This window comes from Phalacrocorax carbo, chromosome 3 (assembly GCF_963921805.1).
Source record: "Phalacrocorax carbo chromosome 3, bPhaCar2.1, whole genome shotgun sequence".
In the NCBI taxonomy this organism is placed as follows: Eukaryota; Metazoa; Chordata; class Aves; order Suliformes; family Phalacrocoracidae; genus Phalacrocorax; species Phalacrocorax carbo.
The window spans coordinates 43,634,921-43,658,805 of record NC_087515.1 but is presented as its reverse complement, the minus strand read 5'-3'; the positions used below and the strand labels follow the sequence as shown (position 1 = coordinate 43,658,805).

At 38.9% G+C, this 23,885-nt stretch overlaps 1 protein-coding gene across 8 annotated transcripts in view; it reads left to right on the top strand.

Annotated features, from left to right (window-relative positions):
* The window catches only part of LOC135312536 (ADP-ribose glycohydrolase MACROD2-like), a 914,210-nt gene that overhangs the window by 519,376 nt on the left and 370,949 nt on the right, over positions 1-23,885 (top strand). For all 8 annotated transcript variants that reach the window (XM_064446745.1, XM_064446742.1, XM_064446740.1 and 5 more), the window contains one exon: positions 1,413-1,534. In XM_064446745.1, the coding sequence (XP_064302815.1) occupies positions 1,413-1,534 (122 nt within the window). The remainder of the gene's footprint in view (positions 1-1,412; positions 1,535-23,885) is intronic.

Below are 23,885 nucleotides of genomic sequence, written 5' to 3'. Positions count from 1 at the left end.
ACTGGGATTGTCTGACAGGCTTTTATTTGCTGAATATCAATATTTTATGGCTAATGTAAAGAGAAAGGTTTGGAAACACTCAAAACATGCCTCAGAACATAAGCCACCTTTTAAGTAGTAGAGACGAGGACTTGACAGATGATATCTGGATAAAAAAAGATAGCATACATTTAAACATTTGACCATTTTTCACTTGTGCTTTGCTATAGGTTAGACGGAAATAATCCAATACAGCTTGGACAAAGAATAATGGTGTGAGTTCTGTAGGAATTGCAAGTAACTTAAAACGTTCTGGGGTGTAATGACAGCAGATGTGGCTTGGAAACCTGTCCCATATGGGACAGAAACACAACCTAACTAGTGGGGCCAGCGGTACCAGGATTGAAAGCAATTGGCATAATGCATTTTTGTGGCAACACTGAAAAAAAAAAAAAAAAAAAAGAAATAGTGCCACTAATTGCTGCTGCTGTCTGTTGTAGCAGGATGATAAGGAAGGGGGGAAAAAAAATATGTACTTGCCACCATAACTCATTCTAGTGTGTTCATGTGTGTTATAGAAGAATAACATTTGAAAATTAAATATGCTTCCTTCTAGTTAAGGGAAGGGGGGGGTGCTAAAAAAAACCACAACACCTTTTAGTTAGTAGATCTCTTCTCAAGTTTTTTTTTGCTTTTTACTTCATTTTCCTTGTAGCATTTCAAAGTCTTTGCAGCATCTGATTTTGATGAGTCCAGAGTCGTCATACCTAAGATATTCACTGAGTTCACTTTCTCTTTTTGTTCATTAAATTTAGTCAAATAGAATATTTTGCTTATTGCGTGGTGTCTCCATCTGGTCTTATGTGAGAAGAAAGATTATTCTTTGAATAACTAAGACATAGTTCACAACTTTTCTCCTCTTGAAATGGTTGCTGAAAAAAGACTGAAAGTATTAGACAAAAAACACAACCTGTGTATCATTATCAAAGTTCTGAGGTTTTATGCAGTGAACTTCCCGAGTGAGAAGACCTTCAAGAGGTGAGAACAACTACGGGTTTCATACGGTTGTACAATGTTTACAGTTGTACAGCCCTAAAGATTTAGAGTATCTAAGAAAACATTTCATCTCTCCTACATGTGGATCGCACTACACATGTAAAAGCATTCAGTGTGTTTTCCTCATTTTTTTTCCTTCAGTCCCAATACAAAATTTAGCCTTTACTGTTCTTGATTTTTATTTAATTATTGAAGATATTTACTTAATTTTCAAATATATATATCTTATTACATGGTTTCCAGTTATAATAATTTTCTTACAATATTATTCCTTCCTTTGTCTCTAGGTACAATACAGAATGGATTGACTTTCAATAAATAAATAAACCACCTCAGGATCTCTATTTTAAAAATATTTTCTTTTTTATTTCTTGCAGATGTGATCCATACTGTTGGGCCAATCACAAGAGGCCATCTCACTGACATTCATAAAGAAAACTTGGCAAATTGCTATAAATCCTCTCTGAAACTAGCAAAAGAAAACAATATCAGATCAATTGTAAGTACTCCATGAGAACACATTTTTTTCTAATTTGGTTCTTTGTTTTCTTGCTGTAGAATAATTACAAATATGATGGTCAGCTTCCAGAAGGATTTCTGGCTCTATGTTATGTGAAAAGGCAAGAAATTAAATAGCATTTGACCAAAATAGTTGCTAGAGGAAGGGATATGGTTATTTTAGGAGATAAGGAAAATTGGCTTTGTAGCAGGTGTAAAAACAATAAGAACCAATAAGAAGGGGAGGAAGCTGTTCCCATGGCTTGCTTTTACACAGCGTTACTTATTACAAAAGACTTAAGCCACTGGTCAAGTGGATAACTGCATGCAATATTGCCTCCTAAATAGCTGAGAAGTGATCAATTTGTTGCTTATGCTGTCCATTAATGTTTCTGCCTAAAAGTAAAGGTATTGGTCAAGTGGCGATGTTTATAGCACCCCCTCACCAAAATCCATTATAAAATAGCCTGTTATATGAACTTTCATTGAATGATAAAGGTTCTTTGATTGTTTGAAATACACATTACAATTTTGTACCTCAAAAGGCCAGATTTTCGAAGTCCACAGAGCAAAGGAGCTCTTCCCTCTCTAGCTCTAGAGCTTTGATTCTGTGGCTCAAACTGTAGCAGCTGAAGTCTTTAGATATCCCTAGGTTAGTTCCCTAAATGCTTAATCAAAAGGTAGTTATCAAGACTTCACACCTTTTGGGTCATTTCAGCTGATTGTGTGATAGCATGTATGTTTGCAACTTAGAACACACACTTAATGTAAAAAAAAAAAAAGTTAATTTAACCAGTGGTGTTACATCAGGGTGAAATACACAGTAAGGGAAAGCTATTAAAATCAAAAAATCACGACTGGACAATAAAGGTTTTTGAGGAAAGGGGCAGGGCAGGTGTAGGGCTTTCAGCTCAAGTTAGATATACCCTTCAGAGCCAAAGCTGATGAATATTGCTTATTTCTATATTTTTGGAGTAAACTCTGCTCTTCACACTTTCTCTGCTGACGAAGTCATCTCTTTACTCAAAACAATGTCCAGTGAGCTCTCTCTTTGCCACTACCCAGCCATGAAAGAGAGGTGGTACCCTATTTAGTTGTTACTTCATTTTTTTCTTTTGATGCTATGCACGTAAATTAAAACTGAAAGCAACTTCAGGGTGGGGGTTTTCAAATGTGTTTTAGTATTCATGTTTTGAAGTCCTCTCTGGATTTGTTATCCAATTGTTTTGAACTCCTCTCTGGGATTGTTTAAACAAGGATGTTCCTCTGTCCTGCTCTGATTTTCATTGGAGGCAGTAAGATCTCTGTGCTGTTGCTCTTATGTTCTTCCTTGTTCCTGCCTTTAGGCTCTGGGCGATTAAATGCTTCTTTTGGAGCATTCAGTTTAGTGAGAATAAAGTTGCTAACATAGTGGGGAGAAGAAATAAATGGAATTAAAAATAAATACTGAAATAGTAAATGAAAAACTGTAGTGGGTATTGGTCAATGCTGGTAATGCTTCCATCTGTTGCAATTTTTTCATTTTAGGATATTCTAGGTGGTAGCTTGGTATTTAATATGGAATAATAAAAGTGGCCATTCTCATGGGTTTCATGAAAACTAGCTTGACACTTTAATATGAAAAGATGACCTTGGGAGAAACCATCCATGGATTAAATCCTTGCTGATTAAGAGCTGTTGACTGTGCACCTGTTGGAGATAAAAAAAACCTCAACACCCAGACTTGCAGAACACAGCTGCACAAGCTGAACAGGAGCCAAGAGCCATTCATTCATACCAGCATTAAGAAGCTTAGCAAGCAATATGGGTTTTAAAGTCCACATGACAGATTGTGGATTGTTCTGAAAAGCTCTAAGTCCAGTGATTTCAGTGATGGTTTGGGAACTGAAGGCTACTTGAGTGCCTGCCGTAATGAACAAATCAAGCCTGGAGCAAAGTAAAATGTATAATTCATTTAATTAAGGAGCTGTATATTACTGTGAGTCTGAAGAAAAGAATATGAATTGCAAGCGGATTTCACAGGATCCAGTACAGTATACATAGAGGGAAAGGAAAGAAAATTAATAAAAATATCTCCAGACTTCTGAGGCTTGCAGGCACCCAGTAGAGAGAAGTACTCAAATTGGCACCATCTGAGTGTGGACTGGATTATGGCAACAGATATAAGATAAACAAAAATTGGAGAGAAAAAAGGTTACCTGTGTAAAATAAGTAAGAGAAAATCAGCTGCACTGATTGATGGTATATTTGGGTGGCCCCTTTAACAAGAAGACAAAATGAACATGGGAAAAAGGAAAATGAGGAACTTTAAGATAAGTACTGAGTAAAGGCAGGAAAGGCAGTGCACTTATGACATATAAATAAATAGGTATTGATGATAGCAAGTCATAGTATACTAAAAAGATTATCTAAACCAGAAAGCATTGGAGCACTAGCCATAGTAGAAAGTGAGAAGGAAGCAAAAAGGCATGAAAGGCTTGCAACAACATGAATGTGTTACTTATCTTCCAAACAGAAAGGATAGCAAGTCTAGAAACTAATGCAAAAAGAGGGGGAAAAAACCCCACCACAGTTCCAGTTGTTTTGGATGTGAATTGTGTCAGAGGACTTAGAATTGCTGGAGGCAATATGAATGAAGAGTAATGATGAATGGCAGCGTATCAAGTGGGACAGAAGTGTGCTGGGTGACTCAGGGTGCACCGCTAAACACAGTTTAATTTAACATCTTCATGAATGGTTTTTGAAGAGTACAAAACCAGCTAATTAATTACATTTACAAATGATGCTACATTAGGCAGTGTTGCAAACACTAGAAAAGGACAGAGATATATGATGACAATTGATTACAGAGACTGCAACTATCCAGCATCTGCTGCAGCACCAGAAGGGAGTTTTTGCCTCCACTTCAGTGGAAAGATAGTCAGAACCAGAGCTGACAGCTACAGTGTAACTCTGTATGGGAAAAGATGAAGTAGCATATGGTAGGGAAAAATAACCCAGTTTGCAAATAGTCAAAGGGAGAAGTGTGCTGGAAAACCAACATAATGAGGAAATGGTCTTGAATACTAAGACTCAAATTAGATATACTTAGAGCACTCACTTGTTTTGTTTCAGTATTACATACTGTTGAGCTGGCTATAGAGGAATGATGGATGCCATAGAGGCTGTAGTTTCTGTTCAAAATGGACTGGGGAGAACAGGAATAAGATTTGAAATAGATCAAAACTCACCTATACATATGTATAAGTGGAAGAGGAAGGGAAGTGATGATCTTGAAATACTGAGTAAATTGTGATATGCAGCTTTATGGAGGGGGGGAGAGAAGAATGTCACTGTGTGTGACAAAATCACAGTTAAATGGTGTAGCTGATATTAATTTGGGTTGTGTTCGCATCCAAGGTGTCCAGGCATGGGTGAGAGCAACTCTGTGCTAACTCTTGGGGGAGCACTGAAACCTCATCTGAAAAGTTTATAATCCCAGTATATATAAAAAAAAGATGTGATGGGTAAAACCAGAAATGAGATGAGGGAATATAATGAAACATCAGTCAGTGTGATTGCCAAGGTTCATAATTCACTAGCAGCCCAGCCATGGGCAGCGAGGATTTGCATAGCCATTAAGGCAGAAGGAAGAGCCTCAGAACAAATTTGATCATCCACAGGATTGTTCAGAGAAATCAAACTGCCCCTCGCATTTATCTCCCATGCCAATTTTCTCAAACTTTTTATGTTCAATATGAGGTTTTGAATGCTGTACCAGCTATTTTCGTACAGGAGTTTGTCCTTCTCAGGTCATCTACTCCATCTACCTCTTATGTTACCAAAGTAAAGTTTATGTTTGTGTTTACATTTGTTATCTGGCATTCCCAAAAAGATGTATTGCTTTTTCCTTTGCTTTTGTTTATGTAGCTGTGCCCACTGTAGGACACTTGAGCTGCCCTGTGATTATTTGTGTGGTCACTGGTGCTGGGTGAATCTTTTGTGTTGGATGAGTGCATTCTTTTGGATGAGTGCAGTCTTCTGGTTAAGAGGATGGTTGAGACATAATTTTTGTTTATCTCCACTTAGGTTGGTACAGATCAATGGGAGAAAAAAAATGTAAGGTAATATGAGTTTATTTTAGGAGTAAATAGTTGGCATTTAAGCAAATTAAGTTTCTTAAATTGTCAGAATAATTTCCTAATAATGTAAAAAAACTGTATTTTGATGTTGGTCTATTTAACACATTAGTAGTGATTGCTATCCTGCATCAGTTAAACCTTCACTGCCTGAAACACTGGGAATACATTATAGGCACCAATTCTCCACTGAAAGAAGAAACGGTGAAAATATTCCAATAGATGCTTTTGCTGTTTTCCTGTATTGGTTTTCTAAATCAGAGTCTTACAGGCCAATTAATTGTTAGGTTATCAGGCAGCCTGGGGGAGTTGTAATCACTCTTTTCAGGGATTACATTGGTCCCCTGTTTACACATTTTTTTGAAGTTATTTACTCTGTGTGCTCTGGCTATTTTGGAGGACCTCCTGTCCTGCTTTTCTTTGCATACACGGCTTTGAAGCCATCTGATACCCTGGAACCTGCCACATGCTTTATTCAGACTTTGTTTGTGGTTGAAAAAATATCAATCAGTTGATGTCAGTCAAAGCCAGGATTGCACTTGGACACTTTCTGAACTACACAGAAAATAAAAAAAGATGTTGTGAATTATTGTGGCTGGGATCCAAGTCAAAAGGGCTGTAGTGTGTTTGCAGAGAAGGAAGTTGGTGCTGATCCCCCATCTAGAAGGCAGGGCAGGCCTCCTCTGTGATGGTTACAGAAATGGAGAAATTTTATTCAGGGCTATAGCTCTGCTGTTGGTCAGGTCTGCATTTGCCATTGCAGTCTTCAGGACTTCGTGCTGGCAGGGGGTGAATTGTAAAGTTTTAACAAGACGCATTTCTTTAGACTGTGTTCTCTGACCTCCATGTCTAGGGAGAATTATAGCTAGTGTGTGGGAGCTGGAGGAAGTCCTCAAAGAATGTGGCTTTGTGAGTTGCAGAAGGAGGCCTGCTCACCACCAACAAATATAGTAGCAGGGTTAAATACAAAGTACAGAAATTTTTCTAGCTGGTCTCTGGAGTCAGGTAGGGAAGAGTTCATGCTACCCTAGAGCGTTACTAGATTGGTTTGCTGTTGTATTAAAAAAACACACACCAAAAATATCAGTCTGTCTGGCTGCCTGGTTGGTTGTGCCATGAATGCAAAAGGTAGTCCTGCTCCAGGGAAAGCCTCTTAGCTGGACTCTGCTTCTCAACACAACCACTCTGCTCCTTCTGTCTAAATGATGTAAAGACAAAAGGCCATCTAGAAATACCTCAGAAATAAGAGGACCTATTTAAGGGTTGACTTGTTCATCTTCAGGTCAAGTGGAAAAGCCATCATTTGGTGGTGGGATGGCTAGTGACCTTTAATGATGGGATATTTCTGGGAGAGTAGGTTGTCTCTTTTGGCTCTGGATAAAGTAGGTCCCTCCTGTACATTCCACTTATGCTGCACTTTGGTTAGGGTTATTACAAAAGTATGCAAAATAATACTGGGACATGTGTTTTGAAATCCTCATTGCACGTCCATTTCTGGGATCTTAAATCAGTGTACATAATGCATATACCTAACTATACTAACTAACTGGCTATGCAGGGCTTTTAAAGTATTATTTGAGGCTTTGTTAGATAAATAGTCCTTTCATAGAAATATTAAGTTAATCTACAGGGAGTTTTGACTCATATGCCTTATGTAGGTGTTTTTTGCAAACAAGGGTTTAACCCTTAAAGTTACTTAAGTTTATTTGTTGTCTAGGTATTGGCGAAGTTATTACTACTAATAATATAACTCTTGTACATAAACACAACCTAATAATTATTCAAAGCAGCATGTAAAAATACAGCAAGCACGGTACCTGCTACTTATCCATTTATAGCACTTAAGAAATAACTAAATTGTCTTTTTTAATTTATTCAAAAATTTGTCTTCACCTTTAATTGTGGATTTTAAAAATAGACTTTCCAGCTGTGCACTAATACCCTTGGTGTTTGTATTCACCTTTAAAAGGAAGTTGTACTTCTGAGAGGCTGCACTGTTTCTTTAAACTTCATTTGAGTGGAAACGTATTTAGCCACTATGATGCCTGAATCTTCAATTGTAACTGATGGACTTAAATTTTTAATATCAATACCAAACCCAGAGTGTTCTCAGCTCCTCCTGTTCTGAATTATAAAATTCATCAAAGGTGACTTTTGCTTGAATTGTAGAGAGGCGCTTAGAATGGTGTATTGTAATGTATTAGTCTAAGAGATTGTTTAACACTTCTTGCCTTTACCTGCCTTGTTCTCTCATGATGCAGAGTTATGTTTTAGGGACAAGTCAAGTGATTTTATTTTATTTTTAAGGAAACTTATTTCCTGCTGAGAATGTTGTTGCTGTAGCAATGAATTATAAGCCTGACATTCCTAAAGGTTGCCTTTATTCTATTATCCAGTTTTCTGATACAGATTCATATCCATCGATCAGAGGAGTTGCTTTGGAAGGTAATTTCTGTAGCCTATAAATCCACTTAATTTGTTCCTTTCAAATACATGTTTAACTTGTAAGCCAGGATATGACTGATCTTACATCTTCAAACTGTTTATTCTTCAGCTTAGCCTTCCTCTTTTTTCCCCTGTTAATTTTTTTCATTTCTTAGATATTTTCCAGATAATATCTTTAAAAATTGAGCTACTGCATCAAGATTTCAAATTTGCTTAAGTACCACGTTGGCTTTTTACATCTGCCTCAGACAAGGACTTCATGATCTTTCCTTATGGTTAGAGAAATTGCCTTAGCTGGCCATGCTTTTCATAATCCAAGGTCAACCTGCTGCTGTGTCTTTCATGTACTCCCAACCATTTATTTCAAAATTATTTTGGCAGATTGAATCACAATCCTGTTTCTTCAATAAGGATTTCATTAAATGAGAAGTATTCAGCAAGATGAAGTGTAAATTGTTAGGCCTAAACAGAGGTACTAATTCAACTGAGAAAGGTTGAGGAATGATTGTAGCCCTAGGCAGGGGTTCCTCAGATAATAAGCTGGAGTTTGTAGTGGATCTTGCTTTGAAAGTGAGTTAACAATATCACTCTGTCATGGGGAAAACCAAGAAAGGAGCAGCTGAAGAGTTACAATTAAAAAGGAAAGCTCTGTGAAGTTACCTATGGCTCTACTTCAGCAGTGCAAACCCAGTGTGGGGTACTGAAGAGAGTTTTTCAGCCAGGGATGATTAGGGAGTTAGAAATGGCACCAAGAAGAGAGAGACAGAATAGAAGGGTTTTTTAAGTCTAGAGAATACAAGAGTAAAGGTGAGGAGAGGAAGTGCAGGGGGAAGGTATAAAAGGCTACCAAAGAGTCAAAATTAATAAATTGACTGCCTGGGGATAGGACAAGAAGTAGCAATCTGAATTTATAGAATGGAGTTTTAGATTAGAGATTACAAGGAATTTCCTAGCAGGTAGGTAAAGCACTGTGGAAATTGTTTAGGAAAGTTATAGCTCCATCAGTGGCTGTATGTGGGCTGTCACTTGCATTAGTTTGAAACCTGAGTTCTTAATGCATTAAGGGCTGCCAAAAGCCCAAAGGTTGAGCTCCAGCAGCAAGGCTGTTGCAACCTTATGGAAATCAGCACGTAGCTTAGTTGCTGTGTGAGCTGGCTGTACAGTGCAAAGGCATGCAAATTGTTTTATGTTGCAAACAGAATTCTTTTTAAAAATGGATATAATGCTGTTGCATTTTATTGTTTTGTTTTGGTCTTGGAGTTGCACAATTTTGGGGTGCTTTTTCGGTTGGGGGGTTTTTTCCATTGTTTTTTCTCCTTGCAAATTTGTTTTACTGCCTTGCCAGTGTGCCACTGGGAATGGTTTTCCTGTTGAGATAAATGCCTTTGATTTCTGTTTCTCCTGCTATCTGGCTACCCTTCTTTCTCACCGCAGAGGGTTTTGTACAGACACTGAAAAGATAACCAGCTTAGGGTGTGCATACAGCTCATGCAGTAACATTCTGAGGCTTGTATACACTTCTGTGATTTTCTTAATAATCCACTTAAATTTTGTTTCTGCCACTGTAAGGTTATATATTCAGTATATATTTCCTAAGAGGAAGTGAATTTTTTTTATTTGATGCTTGAAGTGTTTGTTTTCTGTGGCCAAGAGTGGCAGGAGCAGCTCAGAGGGACACATTGATCAGTCGTGAAGGTTTCATAGCGACATACCACATAGAAATTATTTGTGGTAACAGTGATGATGGTGTGGCCTAATGTGATTCTTCCTTTTTTAAGTATCTGATACAATGACTCTGGAATAGTGATATTTCTGATATCTCTCTCTCTTTTTTTTTTTAATTCTTCTCTTCCTGCCCCGGCATTCAGAATTGTTCTGAGTTGTGCTGGTTTTGGCTGAGAAGGGGTTAAATCTCCTCACTGTGGGGGTCGGCTACCTTTCCAGCTTCCCGCGCTCTGCCGCGTGGCGGGGGGGGGGGGGGGCTGGGAGGGGCAGAGCCATGGTGGGGACGGCTGACCCCGACTGGCCAATGGCAGGTTCATTCCATACCATGTGACACCATGACCAGTATATGGAGGGGGGGCAGCTGCAGCTCAGGAGTGCGCGGCGTCGGGTCGGCGGGCGGCGAGCGCGGTTTGTTTCAGTGGTTCGTTCCCCCTCTCCCCTCCCTTCCCCCCTCCCCCGGGGCTTTGCGCCTCTCGTTGTTCTCCTTTACATTGCATTTCTGTTGTTGTTTCTTTTAATTTTAATTATTAAACTGTTCTTATCCCAACCCACGAGCGTTACCCTTCTGATTCTCTTCCCCATCTACCGGTGGGGGAGTGAGCGAGCGACTGTGTGGGGCTGAGCTGCCGGCTGAACCACGACATGAATACAGGTGGGGACAGGTGCAGCCCCGAACTGAGCAAGTGCTTGAACTTCTACCAACAGACAGGTCTCAGCATGCTGGGGCTTGGATACTGCACCAGGTAGTATCAACAGAGGACAAAGGCCACTATAGCCCTTCCACCCACCTGGTCCATCTTCTGCCTGACCACAAGCAACTGTCTAGATAGCATAAAGAAATAACAGCGGTGCTTTAATAAACAGATTGCATTACTATGGGGGGTCTCACTTCTGTGTTTTCTTGTTTTGTGATGTTACTGTTGTAGCTGTTCTGCAACATGGCAACATGGTGATTTTGCAATGGGAAGAGGGAGAAAGATTAGTTATTTTTGTTGGGTTTAATGAAACACTGACTATACACTTTGGAGGAGGTAGGGGGTGTGAGGCCGGGATGGGAACACCACCCCAGACTGGTGGAATTAAAAAACGAAGTGGCTTGTTCAGGAGTAAATTCTGCAAGTTTGTGTATGTGATGAGTTTAACCAATCACCCTGTGGGAATCCTGTGTTTAAAAGGATGAAACTTCTTAGAAACACTGCCTGTAGGCTCAATGATTGGGGAACTGTCTTATTAGGGAAGGACAAACTAAAAAACTGTTAGTGGACGAAGATCTATACGAGACAGCTCGTAAAAACTAGGGATTACAGGAAAGTCTACACCATAAAGTGCAGGGGAAGAGAATGATTTATGTTTCTGTACAGAGGAATTGGGGGGGAATCATCATTTTGATTGGGGAAAAACGAAGAGAAAAACTAATGCTTGTTTGCGTGCAAATCTCAGCTGGGCGGAGACAGGTGTAGAAGATGCCTGTCATTATTTGAATAGCAGATTCTTGTAATGAAAATTCATAGTATAAGTTGATGGCATATGACAAAGCCCATAAAGCTGGTGGGCTGTGGCCAGCTGGCTGTGTGCAAAGTCGTCATTGTCATTGTCCTCCTACTTCCTGCCATTGGCCTCTTCCCCATCATCTTGTTTGCAGTTTGTAGGCTCTCTGAGAGGGCTTGTATTTGCTCTGTAAGGACTGTCTGTGTGTGCTGTGAAGGTGCAGTCTCCGTTAAGACTCATGGGATTCACAGCAATAGTAGTAATGGAAAATAATAGTTGCAACAGGTTCAGGGTTTTTTTTTAACATGGGCTGCAGTGACTGACTCTATCACCAGAAGTGGAGTCAAATTCTGCCAGATTTTGAAATCGCCTATTCATGGCTTTTCATGCTTGGAGTGACTTGTCACTACCAGATTTTTTCTCCCCTCTCAATTTAATGGTGAGGAAAAGAATGCATGATGCTGTGTTTTAGTACTGCATGGTGCTCACAAGATCCCTGTTACTTGGCATTTTCCATATGGTAATTTTGAGACACTTCTGTACATCCCATTTGTTTTTTTAAACATGGCCTTAATTTATCTATGCAAAGAATGAATTATAGTGTGAAATTTGTATCTGCTTTTTTACTTGAAATGAGTCAATTGTTCAGATTATTTTCAACCTTGTTTTTTGTATTTACATAATATAAAGCAAAGAAATTAAAAATTAAAAACAAATTATTCTGCTATCAGATGGGCATCACAATACTTAGGTTAAAAAAGTATTTCATTACAGTATAATATCTATTTAGGATCAGAGTAAATATATTGGAAAGCAGTTCTGAAAAGTAAATAGAAGAGTCATGCTTTCATAAGCCTTGTTTGCAGGTCACTAAATATGTTTTCTCTGAATTGCTACTAGTCACTAGGAGCAATGCAAATTATAAAGAATTTTTATATATTATGTCACAGCTGCATATAAAGAAATAGCAATGATCAGTAGTGAGCTACAATATCTATAGCCTTACCTGAGAGGGTTTTTTAATTTTGTTCCAGTATGATGATGTTGCATTATCTTTTAAGGCCTGTACACAGTTAAACCAGTATAAATTGAATAGTCTAATTAAAGTAATATGACTGGTACTTCAGTATTTTATTCTGATGAAATATAAATTTTTTTACTCTGTAAAACTGTTCTCACCAAATATAAACTACATGCAGTCCGTATTCAAGTAAACAGTTTAGCAGCCTTATTTTTTCGAAGCTGACTTGCTTATCAACTTCTAGTGATCTCTGCCAATTAGTATTTAGAGATTTGTTCATAGCACAGATGAAAGCAAATATAACATATGGAGTTAGTAGTTTTTGTGCAGAAAACTATGATAGGAAAGATGTGTATTGTGGCATGATTTCCCATGGCTTGCCCTAGAAGGACATTATTGCAAGGGGCAGAGAGAACTTTTTAAATTAGGATAATTACAGGAAAATTAATTCTTTTTTTTTCTCTTGTTATGCCTTTCCTTCCTAAAAGATGACTGTCTAAGTTAAAGCTGTAAACCAAGAACACACATTTCTGTAGACTGCAGTTAGGTTGAGCATTTACTTTACTAGTGGCCTTATTGAAAAATATTTATTCTATTCACATTGGCATACAGAATATGTTACACTGAAAACCTTTTTATAAGGAAGTAAATCAGTGTATTGCTGGTTTTTATGGGTTGTCATACCTTTCTGAATGTAATCTGACATATACTGGCTGGATTAAATCTTTATGAATAAAATCTCGACCTGTCTGTCTTCCACACGACCATGCACTTCCAGAAGAGGAGCAGATGTGGTACAATGGGTCTTGTTCATACCAAATGACATAGTTTGGACAGAAACCTTGGATAATGATCTCAACTGAGGAAACTTAGGTGGTGTTGGGGCAGAATTATCCATGAAAATGTCCTCTTTGAACAGCTGATCCTGATTCTGCACTTCCATAAACACAGTGTGGTTCTTCCCCTGCCTGCGTTAAAAAAAGGAAAACTGCAAGTGAGTCAGCGCCTATATGAAAGGTGAGAGAGAACAAGCCCAGCGACAGGTTGTTATATTTATTATGGGTTGGTATTCCCTACTGTGGAATGCATCCCTCCCTGAGTCAAGCATAGACTCAGGCTTTGTGCAGGAAATTTTGTTAGCATAGTAGTGATGGGATTAACCCTCCTGTTTTCCTAAGCAGATGATGCTGTTTCAACATGACTTCTCTGTGCTCTGTTTTTGCCTGCCCTGGCTCCATCTCTGGCCACCCTTCTAAATGCACTTGTTTGTGTTTTGGCACGTTGGAATCAAAATGTTGTCCCCCCCATCCCTGAAGCTGAACATCTGATTGTTTGCGTGATACAGAAGGCCCTGTACCTGCCTGCCTCCTGCAAAAGGAGAAAATGTTGCCATTAATGATTCTGGATGACCAAAATGTTTTTGATATTGATCTTAAAACTCTATCTCCTATTCAGTTCTCATTTATGTCCTTTCGAAGCTCTTGTGTGAGCATCTTTTCCAACTGGATCATTGCAGATCGGAACTTTGTTTGTTCATAGCAAGATACACAATAGTGTAAAGTGTTTCTTCATACATCTGCTACATGCAGGCATTCTCATTTGACCTTTTCTTATCTATTATTCCATTCAATACACTACATCTTAAGTTTGGTGACAAGCACAAGCTCAGGACAAATAGAAGTCATCAAACTGTCGTTTTTAATTTCTTTCTGCCAAGTTAATGTCTCCTTTGAATTCTCATTCCCTTGTTTTTGTAGCATGGTGCCATATTTCCTTTCTTTAACAGAGAAACATGGTGTTTCAAACATCATATTACTGCAATCTTGAGTTTGGCTATTGTTGTCTGTAGCTTTGTTCCCTTTAAGTTCTTACTGACTTCCCTCCTTTGATCCCTCAAAGTGTGTTTCATAATGTTAAATTCTATAGGACATGTATTTATCCACTTCCCTAATCTCTCTCCATCTCCCATTTTATTCTGTATTCTCATGTATCTTCATTATTTCACCGCTTCTGAATAATCTGCAAAATTAGTCTTCGACTATCAGAGCTGCTGAGTTTCATTATATAGAAGAAAAGTTGTATCCAGACCTAAGTCAGCAGATATGGAAAGATTCTTATTTATCTCATGAACATGTGTTTTCTCCATGGCCCTGGCACAGAAATGAGGAGTGTAGTGTATAAGCTGAATTTTTGATGCAGTGTTAATACCTGAATGTTCGTAATAGACCAGTTCAGAAAATACAGCCCCCTGTTTTCTTAGGAAAGCAAACCTATAGCACCATATCTAGGTATATTCGAAATTAAATATTAACATTTTGCTAAAAGCTGGGACTCATTAAAAAATGGTTTCATTAGATTGCCAATCATGTGGGTGTCCAAGAAGCGTATTATTAAAAAACTGCAGGGTAGTGACTCTGTCTGACATTGGTTCATTCAAATAAGCTGCTGTCTGAGAGGATGTATTTCCATCATATTTCATTTCAGGACTTCACCCCCAGAAGCTAATGATGTTAATGAGGCTAATTATATAGGTCTGATGGTGGTGGTGACTACAGCTTGTTGTCAGGCGTTAGAAACAACCCACTTGATAAATTTAAGGATGCTGAGCCAAATCACGTATTGCACTGTTGACTTTAAATAAAATTGCTGGTGATCAATGCTTTTAAAAGCAGGAACTGCTGGTGTTCTTCATCATGGTTTATTGTGCATCATTTCAGTGGGATGTCTATTTCCTTCATTTATAGTTGGGAGGGGAGTATTTTGGCTCTTTCCCATATATTTGGCCTAAGCTGGATTCATTTTTAGAAGGTCTAGTCTGGTGTAGTCAACATCATCTAAAGGATTTCTGTAGGTACCAGAGACAACTGAAATAATTTAGCTTATTCTGGCTAAATACTCACAAATCTCAACCAAGAGGAGCTCTGTTGTAGCTGCACCACCTGTAGTCCCTGAACTGGGTGGCTTGGATGCGTTAGTACAATTTATCATACCTTTCCTTTCCAGTGCAGATGTGCTTTAAGTAAATGAAACCATTTTTCTTTATTATCTCCTTGTTAAGAAAACCAGCCCTTGCGTTTTCCCTAAGTGTAGGGCTTCTCTGAATAAATATGCAAAGTGTCATTTTGTGAAATGGTATTCTACCAAACCCCTTTGTACTTAGTCCTGCCAGAGGAGGGAGAGCTCCGATGGTTTATAAAACAAATGTGTGCACCTTGCACCTTGCAAGCCTTTATGAGGTAGTTTGGGGAGAATAATGGAATGCTATACAAGTGTCAGGGAGACTTTGGTTAAATGGCAGACTCCAGAAAAGGCTTTGGAGTATAAAATACAAAACTAAATTCTCACAAGTACCTAAATAACAGCCTGGACTTAATAAGAGCGTTTTCAGCCAAGTAAAATGTTAGATAGTTTGGGCTGAATTGTGAAAGATATTGTTAGTTAAAGATGACAATTCCCCTGTAATTTGGACTTGTGATTAGTACCTATTTCAGCAGTTAAGTCCTGAAGGGAGAATAGCAGGAATACTCAGGCGTGAATGCAACATAAGCGTAGGTCAGGAAGAGCTTGAAAAATCCTATCCAAGGCAAACTTCCAAACTGTATGAATGCTTGTGGGGAGGGCTAATTAGAAGCAGATGCTTAGTTCTTCAGAGTTATGCTGGGACTGCGGGCAGGCATTGGGAAGGTTGAAGTCAAAGACTTCTTAAAAGCATGCATGCATAGATATAGAGATAGATATAAAAAATAAAATACATCAACCATATAATCATTCCATTTCTTGTTGAGTTATGAACATACAGGTGATGATGTTTAATTAAACTGCTTTCATTTCACAAAATCACAAAATGGTAGGGGTTGGAAGGGACCTCTGGAGATCATCTCGTCCAACCCCTCTGCTTGAGCAGGCACACCCAGAGCAGGGGGAATGGGAACATGTCCAGGCAGGTTTTGAATATCTCCAGGGAAGGAGACTCCACAGCCTCTCTGGGCAGCCTGTTCCACTGCTCTGCCACCCTCACACGAAAGTAGTTTTTCCTCATATTGAGGTGGAACTTCCTGTGTTCCAACTTGAGCCCATTGCCACTTGTCCTGTCACTGGGCATCACTGAAGAGAGTCTAGTCCCAACAACCTGACACCCACCCTTTAGATATTTATATGTATTGATGAGATCCCCCCCTCAGTCTTCCCCAGGCTGAACAAACCCAGGTGTCTCAGCCTTTCCTCATAAGGGAGATGCTCCAGTCCCCTGATCATCTTGGTAGCTCTCCGCTAAAGAGTTACTGCGTGCTTCCTACTTGTCCATATATTTTTTCACCTTGGGGTGTGCTGAGACTGTGACAGTGTTAAGGTCAACAGTGAAGTTTTCACTGAGATGTTTGAATGTCTCATCTTAGTGTTTTCTGGCCTGCAAAAGAGGTTGAACTTCATGAGACAAATGGCAACTGAGCAAGATTAAGTGCTCCACCAAAAATTAGTATGCAATAGTGGTACTATTAGTAGCCCTAATGTCTCTCCAGCAGTAGGGAGAACTGGTTTATATTGACAAAAAACGTTAACTGTTATGAATGTGTGTCCAGACCTTTGACTTAAAATATCGTCTTGAAACCTTCTGTACCTTTGGACTGCAAGTTCTATATTTATTTTATTTTATCCTTTCTTTGGATGGCTCAGGAGTTGTTCTTGTAAATCTTGTGGGTTCTGTGGATGTCAAGGAAAGCACTGTCCTGAAAGACAGAATTAGAGTCAATGACCTAAGTTCATGTTAAATGATAGCTAACTTAGAATGAGAATGATTTTTTTATCTGTAAAATTTTGGAAGGTTTGAAATCTGTAGGTGAAGTGTATGTGTCCAATGGACCGCTTTCCTGTTTTTTCCCCAGGTTTTTCTAGTGTGTTTCTAATGTGTTTATTAAGGTCTTCCAAAATACGTTGTTCTGACATTTTATACTGAAAGATAAATAAATCAAACCCCTTTAAATACAGCAGGCTCTCTTAATGGTGAAGAGTAGGCTTGCAGCTATTCCACTGCCCTCTTCTGAGGTATTGTCAGGAGAAATAAAACCTTTCAAGAGTTCTTGAACACAATGGCATTGAGCAATTGCTGGGTACATATTAGGAAATGGTTGGTTTTTTTTAAAAAAAAAAAAGAAATCGTTTGAATTTCAATTGGACTGATTATAAGTGTGCATTTTCCCAGCCATTGTGGGTGAAAAATTTGGACTTGGCCAAAGCTATTGGAGTCAAGCTCCCACGTTGTGTATCTGAAGAAATCTTGTAAACTCTCAGCACCCAAAATTACTTCAGTTGGCATAATGACTGCAGTCAATATGCAATAATCAAATCTCAGACTGGGGAAGGGAAGGCTCTGGAAATGCTCTGGTACATTGCACATCACTGTGTTGACGTCACAAAAACAGCATCAGTGGAAATGATCAAAGTAGGGAAATATTCTGCAGCAGAAGTGTCAAAAATTTAAGTTTCTGCAAAAAGATTTACATGATGTGCTGTATCTTTTCATTTCTAATGTGGCATGAATCATCGTATACTTGGAGTTTCACTGCAGAAGTGCTCAGCTGTGGTTGCAAGGCATTTAAATATGTTTATTGCTGCTGATGGTCCCTGGCTTCCAATCAGGTCAGTGTAACAAAAATTATTAAAAGCTTATGGAACATAATAATTTAAAAGTCAAAAACGCTGGTATACTTTGAAAGCCAATAGGCAACTTTTGCCATAAGGAATACTGATGGTCAAAGCCATAGTGGTGGAAGAGTTGCAAATAATTGGACATGTAGCGAGGGCTAACGGCAGGAGTTAAGCCTGCCTGGTTCAGTGTGATGCTCCATCTGCAGAGAAATGTGTCACATGGGTAGATTTCAGATGCATAAACTGCAGCAGGTCATACAGTGTGCACAGAGAACCAAGGCTGATCTTATGTTTGATTTACTTCACTTGCCTTGGTTTTAACAGGTTTTTTCCTACCGAAGTAGCATGAAAGCGTGTTGACAGGCTACTGTGAGCTGCGTGGAGGAAGCGCTGTGTCCTGTTTAATTGACTGAGGGAGGGCAAAAGCCTTGACACCCCATGAGCTTGGAGACATTCCTGTAGTCATGTCCAGCATGGAAAAAGACATACTTAAGGGGTTAGGAAATTAGATTGAGAGGGGCTCTGATTGTGGGGTGACTGACAGAAACAGAAAGAGTGAAGGACAATGTGAATAAAAAAAAAATTAGGTTATCAGATTAGATGATCTGTCTACAGAATGTTGTTTGAGTCACAGTACCTTGGAACTGGAAGGAGGTAGAATAAATGGCGGTGGGTTTTTTTTAATTATTTTTATTTTTTAAATTAATTCTGTGTCAAAGTAAAACACAAGCTTTGGGAGAAGCCTTCGGAAGTGACCTGGAGGTTGCAGCCTCTCTGAAAAAGGCTAGGATGAGAGGTTAGTGAAGAAAGAAGAAAAAGGATCTTTGAAAGGGAAGGGGGAAAAGACAAAGTTTTACCAAGTAAATATTTTCATGATTCTACTTGGAGGTTTATTTTTAACTTGGAAAAGCAGATAGGCAGGTGTGGGCAGGAGGAATAAATGGTTCCATCCAAAGCCTTAGTGACTGTATAGAGCCCACATATGTGCATCAATATTTACACAGAAAGTGATGTTTACTTCTCTTTATGTGATGCAGCTGTCATGAAGCAGGTATCTCTGAAGCCTCATTACTCACTTTGCACCTGTAATTTAACTGGTGTGGGCTGGAGGAGTGTCGAAGCCCTCTGACATGTGTAAAAATAGTAGGGACTGTCAATGGAAATCATAACCTGACTCATTAATGCAGCCTTTGTAGCAATGGGAAGAAAACTGTAACTTTTCCCTGGTACCTTCGGAGCTGGTAATTAGCCAGTGACACCGACAGTGTTGCACTAGTAATTTTATAGTAGCTACGGATGAGCTGTTCTTAGGTGACTTGTTGCTCCATTATAGAAACTTGCACTTTAGTCCATGCAGAGTTTTGAGATGAAGCAGTTGGGAGAAAAATCCTAGTCTTTTGTGAAGCAGATGTATAGGAAAAGCTTGAGCTAATGGGATGGCATATCCCAAGGATCAATGACTGCACATGCTGCTGAGCGGTGGGGCTCTTTCTTTAAGAGCGGTTCACCTCTTGGTGCTGCTCATACAAGCCTCAGCACAACGTCATGGTGGTGTGCATGGCCATCCTCTGCGCTCGCACGCTGCGAGTGCCAAGGGGCTCTTGGTGTGCAGGCTGGCACACGAAGCTCATTTCTTAGCCTGGTCTTGAGGCTGCTGGAGTGCTGGCTGCTACTTCAGGGGAAAAATGTTTTCTACTTCTTTGTTCCCCTGCCCCCTCTTTTCTTATAATCAGCACAGGAGGTTGAATGAGAGATTACAAATACATTAGAAGTGTGTTATTTTAAGACACTTTAAGGCATCTTACGCACCTTCCCAACAGATGCAGATTTCCACATTGCTGTTATTTTTGTCATTATATAGACAATGTTGAAAATAAGGATAGTTTTGAAAAGTCTGTGTCTTATTACCAAAGTTTATAATGTGAGCACAATAGCTTAGCCTAAAGTGCTCTTAATTAGGGCTATTTTTTTAACATTGTTACCCAGCTAAACTGAACAAATAGAGAAAGGCTTAATTGACTTACCTTGCTCAATTTATCAAAATGCTTTTGATAACATTTGACATCATTTTACTACACATGATGGACAAGGGAAAGTGGTGGAATGTTTTGTTCTTCCTGGTGTGTTATTTTTAGTAAGCGTCTAGGGTAAATTTAGATAAACTACAGGGCTAACTCTGAGCAAGAAAGAACTAAAGATCCAGTGAATTACTCCTATTTGCATTGAAAAATTAACCATAATTAGCATTCAAGTTTTAATGATATAGTATTTGTGAAGCTGATAAGGCCTCTGGGAGTGTGGTTGCAAAAAAATTCTATTGTTTACTATATGCAAATCTAGCCACTTAGCTTTAATTAGAGGTTGAAACCTGGAGCAATTATCAGCAGTTGTTTTAGTATTAATGAGCGTGACAGAGCTGTCTATCATGGTGTTTTATATGACTGAGAATTATAATATTGAATCCCAGTCTGATCACTGTTCAAAGAACTTGCAGCCTTCATCAAGCAAACCCATTTCATTCAGTATGCCATATGTTGCATTAGTTGCAGTCATAGGAAAGACTGAAGCCCTTATAAATTTGTATAGCTTTCTCCATTATGGTTTGAGAATATATAAGAGAATTCCTTTTAAGGCATAGGTTGCCAATAATTTTTTAAAAAAATAAATGTTTCTAAAAGCAGTTATAGGGTTGCAATATAAAATTTAGATGCTTGTCATCCAAATAATACGGTTTACGATAACTGCTGACTAATTAATTTCCCCACAGAATTAGCTGATGTCTCCTCTTATGTGATGGTGTTGGATACCTCCTTTCACATTCTGCTTTTAGCAGGGAACAACAAGAGAGATGTAAGGGAAAGAGAGAAAAAGCTTATAGTGCCTAGCGCCTTAAATAGTTTTTATTTCACTCTCAATAGAAGCACTAACCATTAGTGACTTCTGTTGCTGCTCTTTAGGTTTTTTTCTCTTTAAAAAAAAGCAGCTTTTGTGTCAAAGTAGTAAAAAGTTTCCACAGAAGATCTATATAGAAGAAAAAAAAAAACAGAAAATGTCACTTGAGTTTAGTACTTTTCGTAAACACTGTTGAAAGTTTTCTGGTTTTGGACTATTCCTTTGCAAAACAATTCTTCTTTCCACAAGCCCTCAAGCAATTAGAATAGATACTTTATAAAAGTATAGTTAAAAATTTTACATATAAGTGATGCTTTATATTTGTAATTTTTTTATTGTAGTTCGACAGACAGCAAAAATATAATTGTGAACTTTCTTGTGCTCTGGCAGGTGAGGCTGAAATGGAACCCCCAATGATGTTTTTTGCATCTGTTGGTATTCCTTAGGATGTAAAAAGCTTTACTGTATTGAACGACAATGCAAAGCCATCTAAAGTGGTGCATGAAATGCCATTTTAGTCACGTGTATTGAAAAACTAGAGGTTGTAGTTTTTTTTCAATAGAGATGAGAGACTGGAAGCATTTACAGAATGTTATTTTATGAGGTGCTGTCGTGGTTCAGCCGGCAGCTCAGCCCCACACAGTCGCTCGCTCACTCCCCCACTGGTAGGTGGGGAAGAGAATCAGAAGGGTAACGCTCGTGGGTTGGGATAAGAACAGTTTAATAATTAAAATTAAAAGAAACAACAACAGAAATGCAATGTAAAGGAGAACAACGAGAGGCGCAAAGCCCCGGGGGAGGGGGGAAGGGAGGGGAGAGGGGGAACGAACCACTGAAACAAACTGCACGCGACCCTGCCGCCGCGCCGGCCCCGAGCCACAAACTGCTCCCCCTTAATATACAGGTTATGGTGTCACATAGTATGGAATGAACCTGCCATTGGCCAGTCGGGGTCAGCCGCCCCCACCATGGCCCTGCCCCTCCCAGCCCCCCCCGCCATGCGGCAGAGCGCGGGAAACTGGAAAGGCTGGAAAGGTAGCCGACCCCCACAGTGAGGAGAATTAATCCCTTCTCAGCCAAAACCAGCACAGGTGCTATTGAGCTGCCCCAAGTTTGAAAGTGCAAGGCAGGGCGAACTCTGGGAATGCCTTGCAGCAGGGGAGGAAATATCTTCTGGGGAGTCCTGCCCTGCCATCAGGACATGCATTTAGTTTCTTGCATGGGTGGGGACTGCTGCCCTTGCTGCAGGGTGGGTTTTTCCTTCTGCTGTGGGTTTCGGTTGCCTCCTGTCCATGTGCCCCTCCAGACCAGCAGAAGACAAAGCCTGGTTACACACTTAGGATTAGAAGGCTCAAGAAAGTCTTGTTTTCAAGGGGCAAGGACAACTATAGAAAGTTTTAAAAGGCTAAATAACAATCCATGTTCTAGATCAGTATTTTTGGCAGCTAATTACTGCAGGCAGAATAACACAGAGAATCCTCAGTTGTCTGTAAGTCAAAGTAAGCTGACTAGAGCTAGATGGAGCAGAATTATGAATCGGATACGGAGGGGCTATTACCATTTTTTTTTTTCTCCAGGAAGACACATCTTTAAGCCATGTGCTTTTTAGTGAAACCATGCTTTTAAATTTATTTTCTAGGTGAATGGAGTTGAGGGTAGGGGACTAATATCTATCTATAGATAGATATATCACTATATCACATAGGCAATCATTTTTATTATATTACTTTGTTACGTGGTTAGTTTGTTACGCAGCTGTGTTTACAGGAAATGTACCATATAGCAATATTCTTAGCTATTTCGCTTTGGGAAGAGGCTAGTTGGGGATCAACAAATAAGTAATCCGGCCATTAATTACTAATCAGCTCTCAAATTATCACCTTTCCACTTCTGGCATGTGAGTCATTGCTCAGATTGTCCATAGTGGGACCAACTTTGGTGTAATTGTATGTAATAGTAATCTATAATTCATATGGAGTCTGGTAATTTGATTTAAGCAGCAGACCATACAGGCTGCTAAAGGGTAAGAGACAGCACATAAGTTACCCACCTTAACGAGGCTTGTTTGAGCTATGCTTTGTCAGTTTAATAATAAACACTGAAAATGGGATCCGTTTTGCCCCTCTACCCTCTGGCATAAGAGGAAATTCAAAAATTGCTGCATATAATTTCCTTATTGATACTTCCCCTGCTATTGACTTTATAATAATACCATATGCATTTTTCACTACCTAAATTACATACAGCAATCATTCTTCAAAGGTTTGTTTTTTCCCATGTTTTACAGCAAGGAAACTGATTTAGTCTTGCCCTAATTTACTCTGAAGGTTATATCTGGTTACATGAAAAGGAGAAACTGTTTTTGTTATGGTTTTAAATGCTGCTAAGCTTTTTTAGTATTTTTGGTATGTAGACCATTTACAATTATTATATTTTTTTGATATAGCGGAGCTTATAGTAGTACATATTTAACATTTATTTTTATTTCTGGCTCCTATTAGTTATTATTTTCATAAAGATAAGAGACCCATAAATTACCAATGAATCAAAACTACATTAAGCTGTATTTACTCATCCAGTCAGGCAATGTTTCTGTTGTTAGGGGTCTTGTTCTTGTTCATGTTCCATTACTCTTTTATATTTATAGCCATTCATCAGCAACAGTTTTGTTAAAATCTTGCAAATAGGTGACACACTATTTCTTAAAGCCTTCCAGCAGCAGCATTTTTTGTTGGTTCATTTTCATGTTTGGCCTGGGTATTTTTTATTATATTTTGTTTTATTTGGAAATTGGAAACAGGCTTAACATTAACATTTCTCTTAGGAAACATTTTGTCCACTCTCTGATCAGACATGAACCCTATCAAACAATCATCCCTCAGAACTGAACATAAATAGGGTTCAGAAGTAGGGATTGTATTTGCTAGGCTGCCATAGGCATTTTGGAAGATAGTGTTATTTGTTCTAGGTATAACTGTTTGGGTTTGCTTACATCAAATCTCTTTTGCACGTGCCTAAGT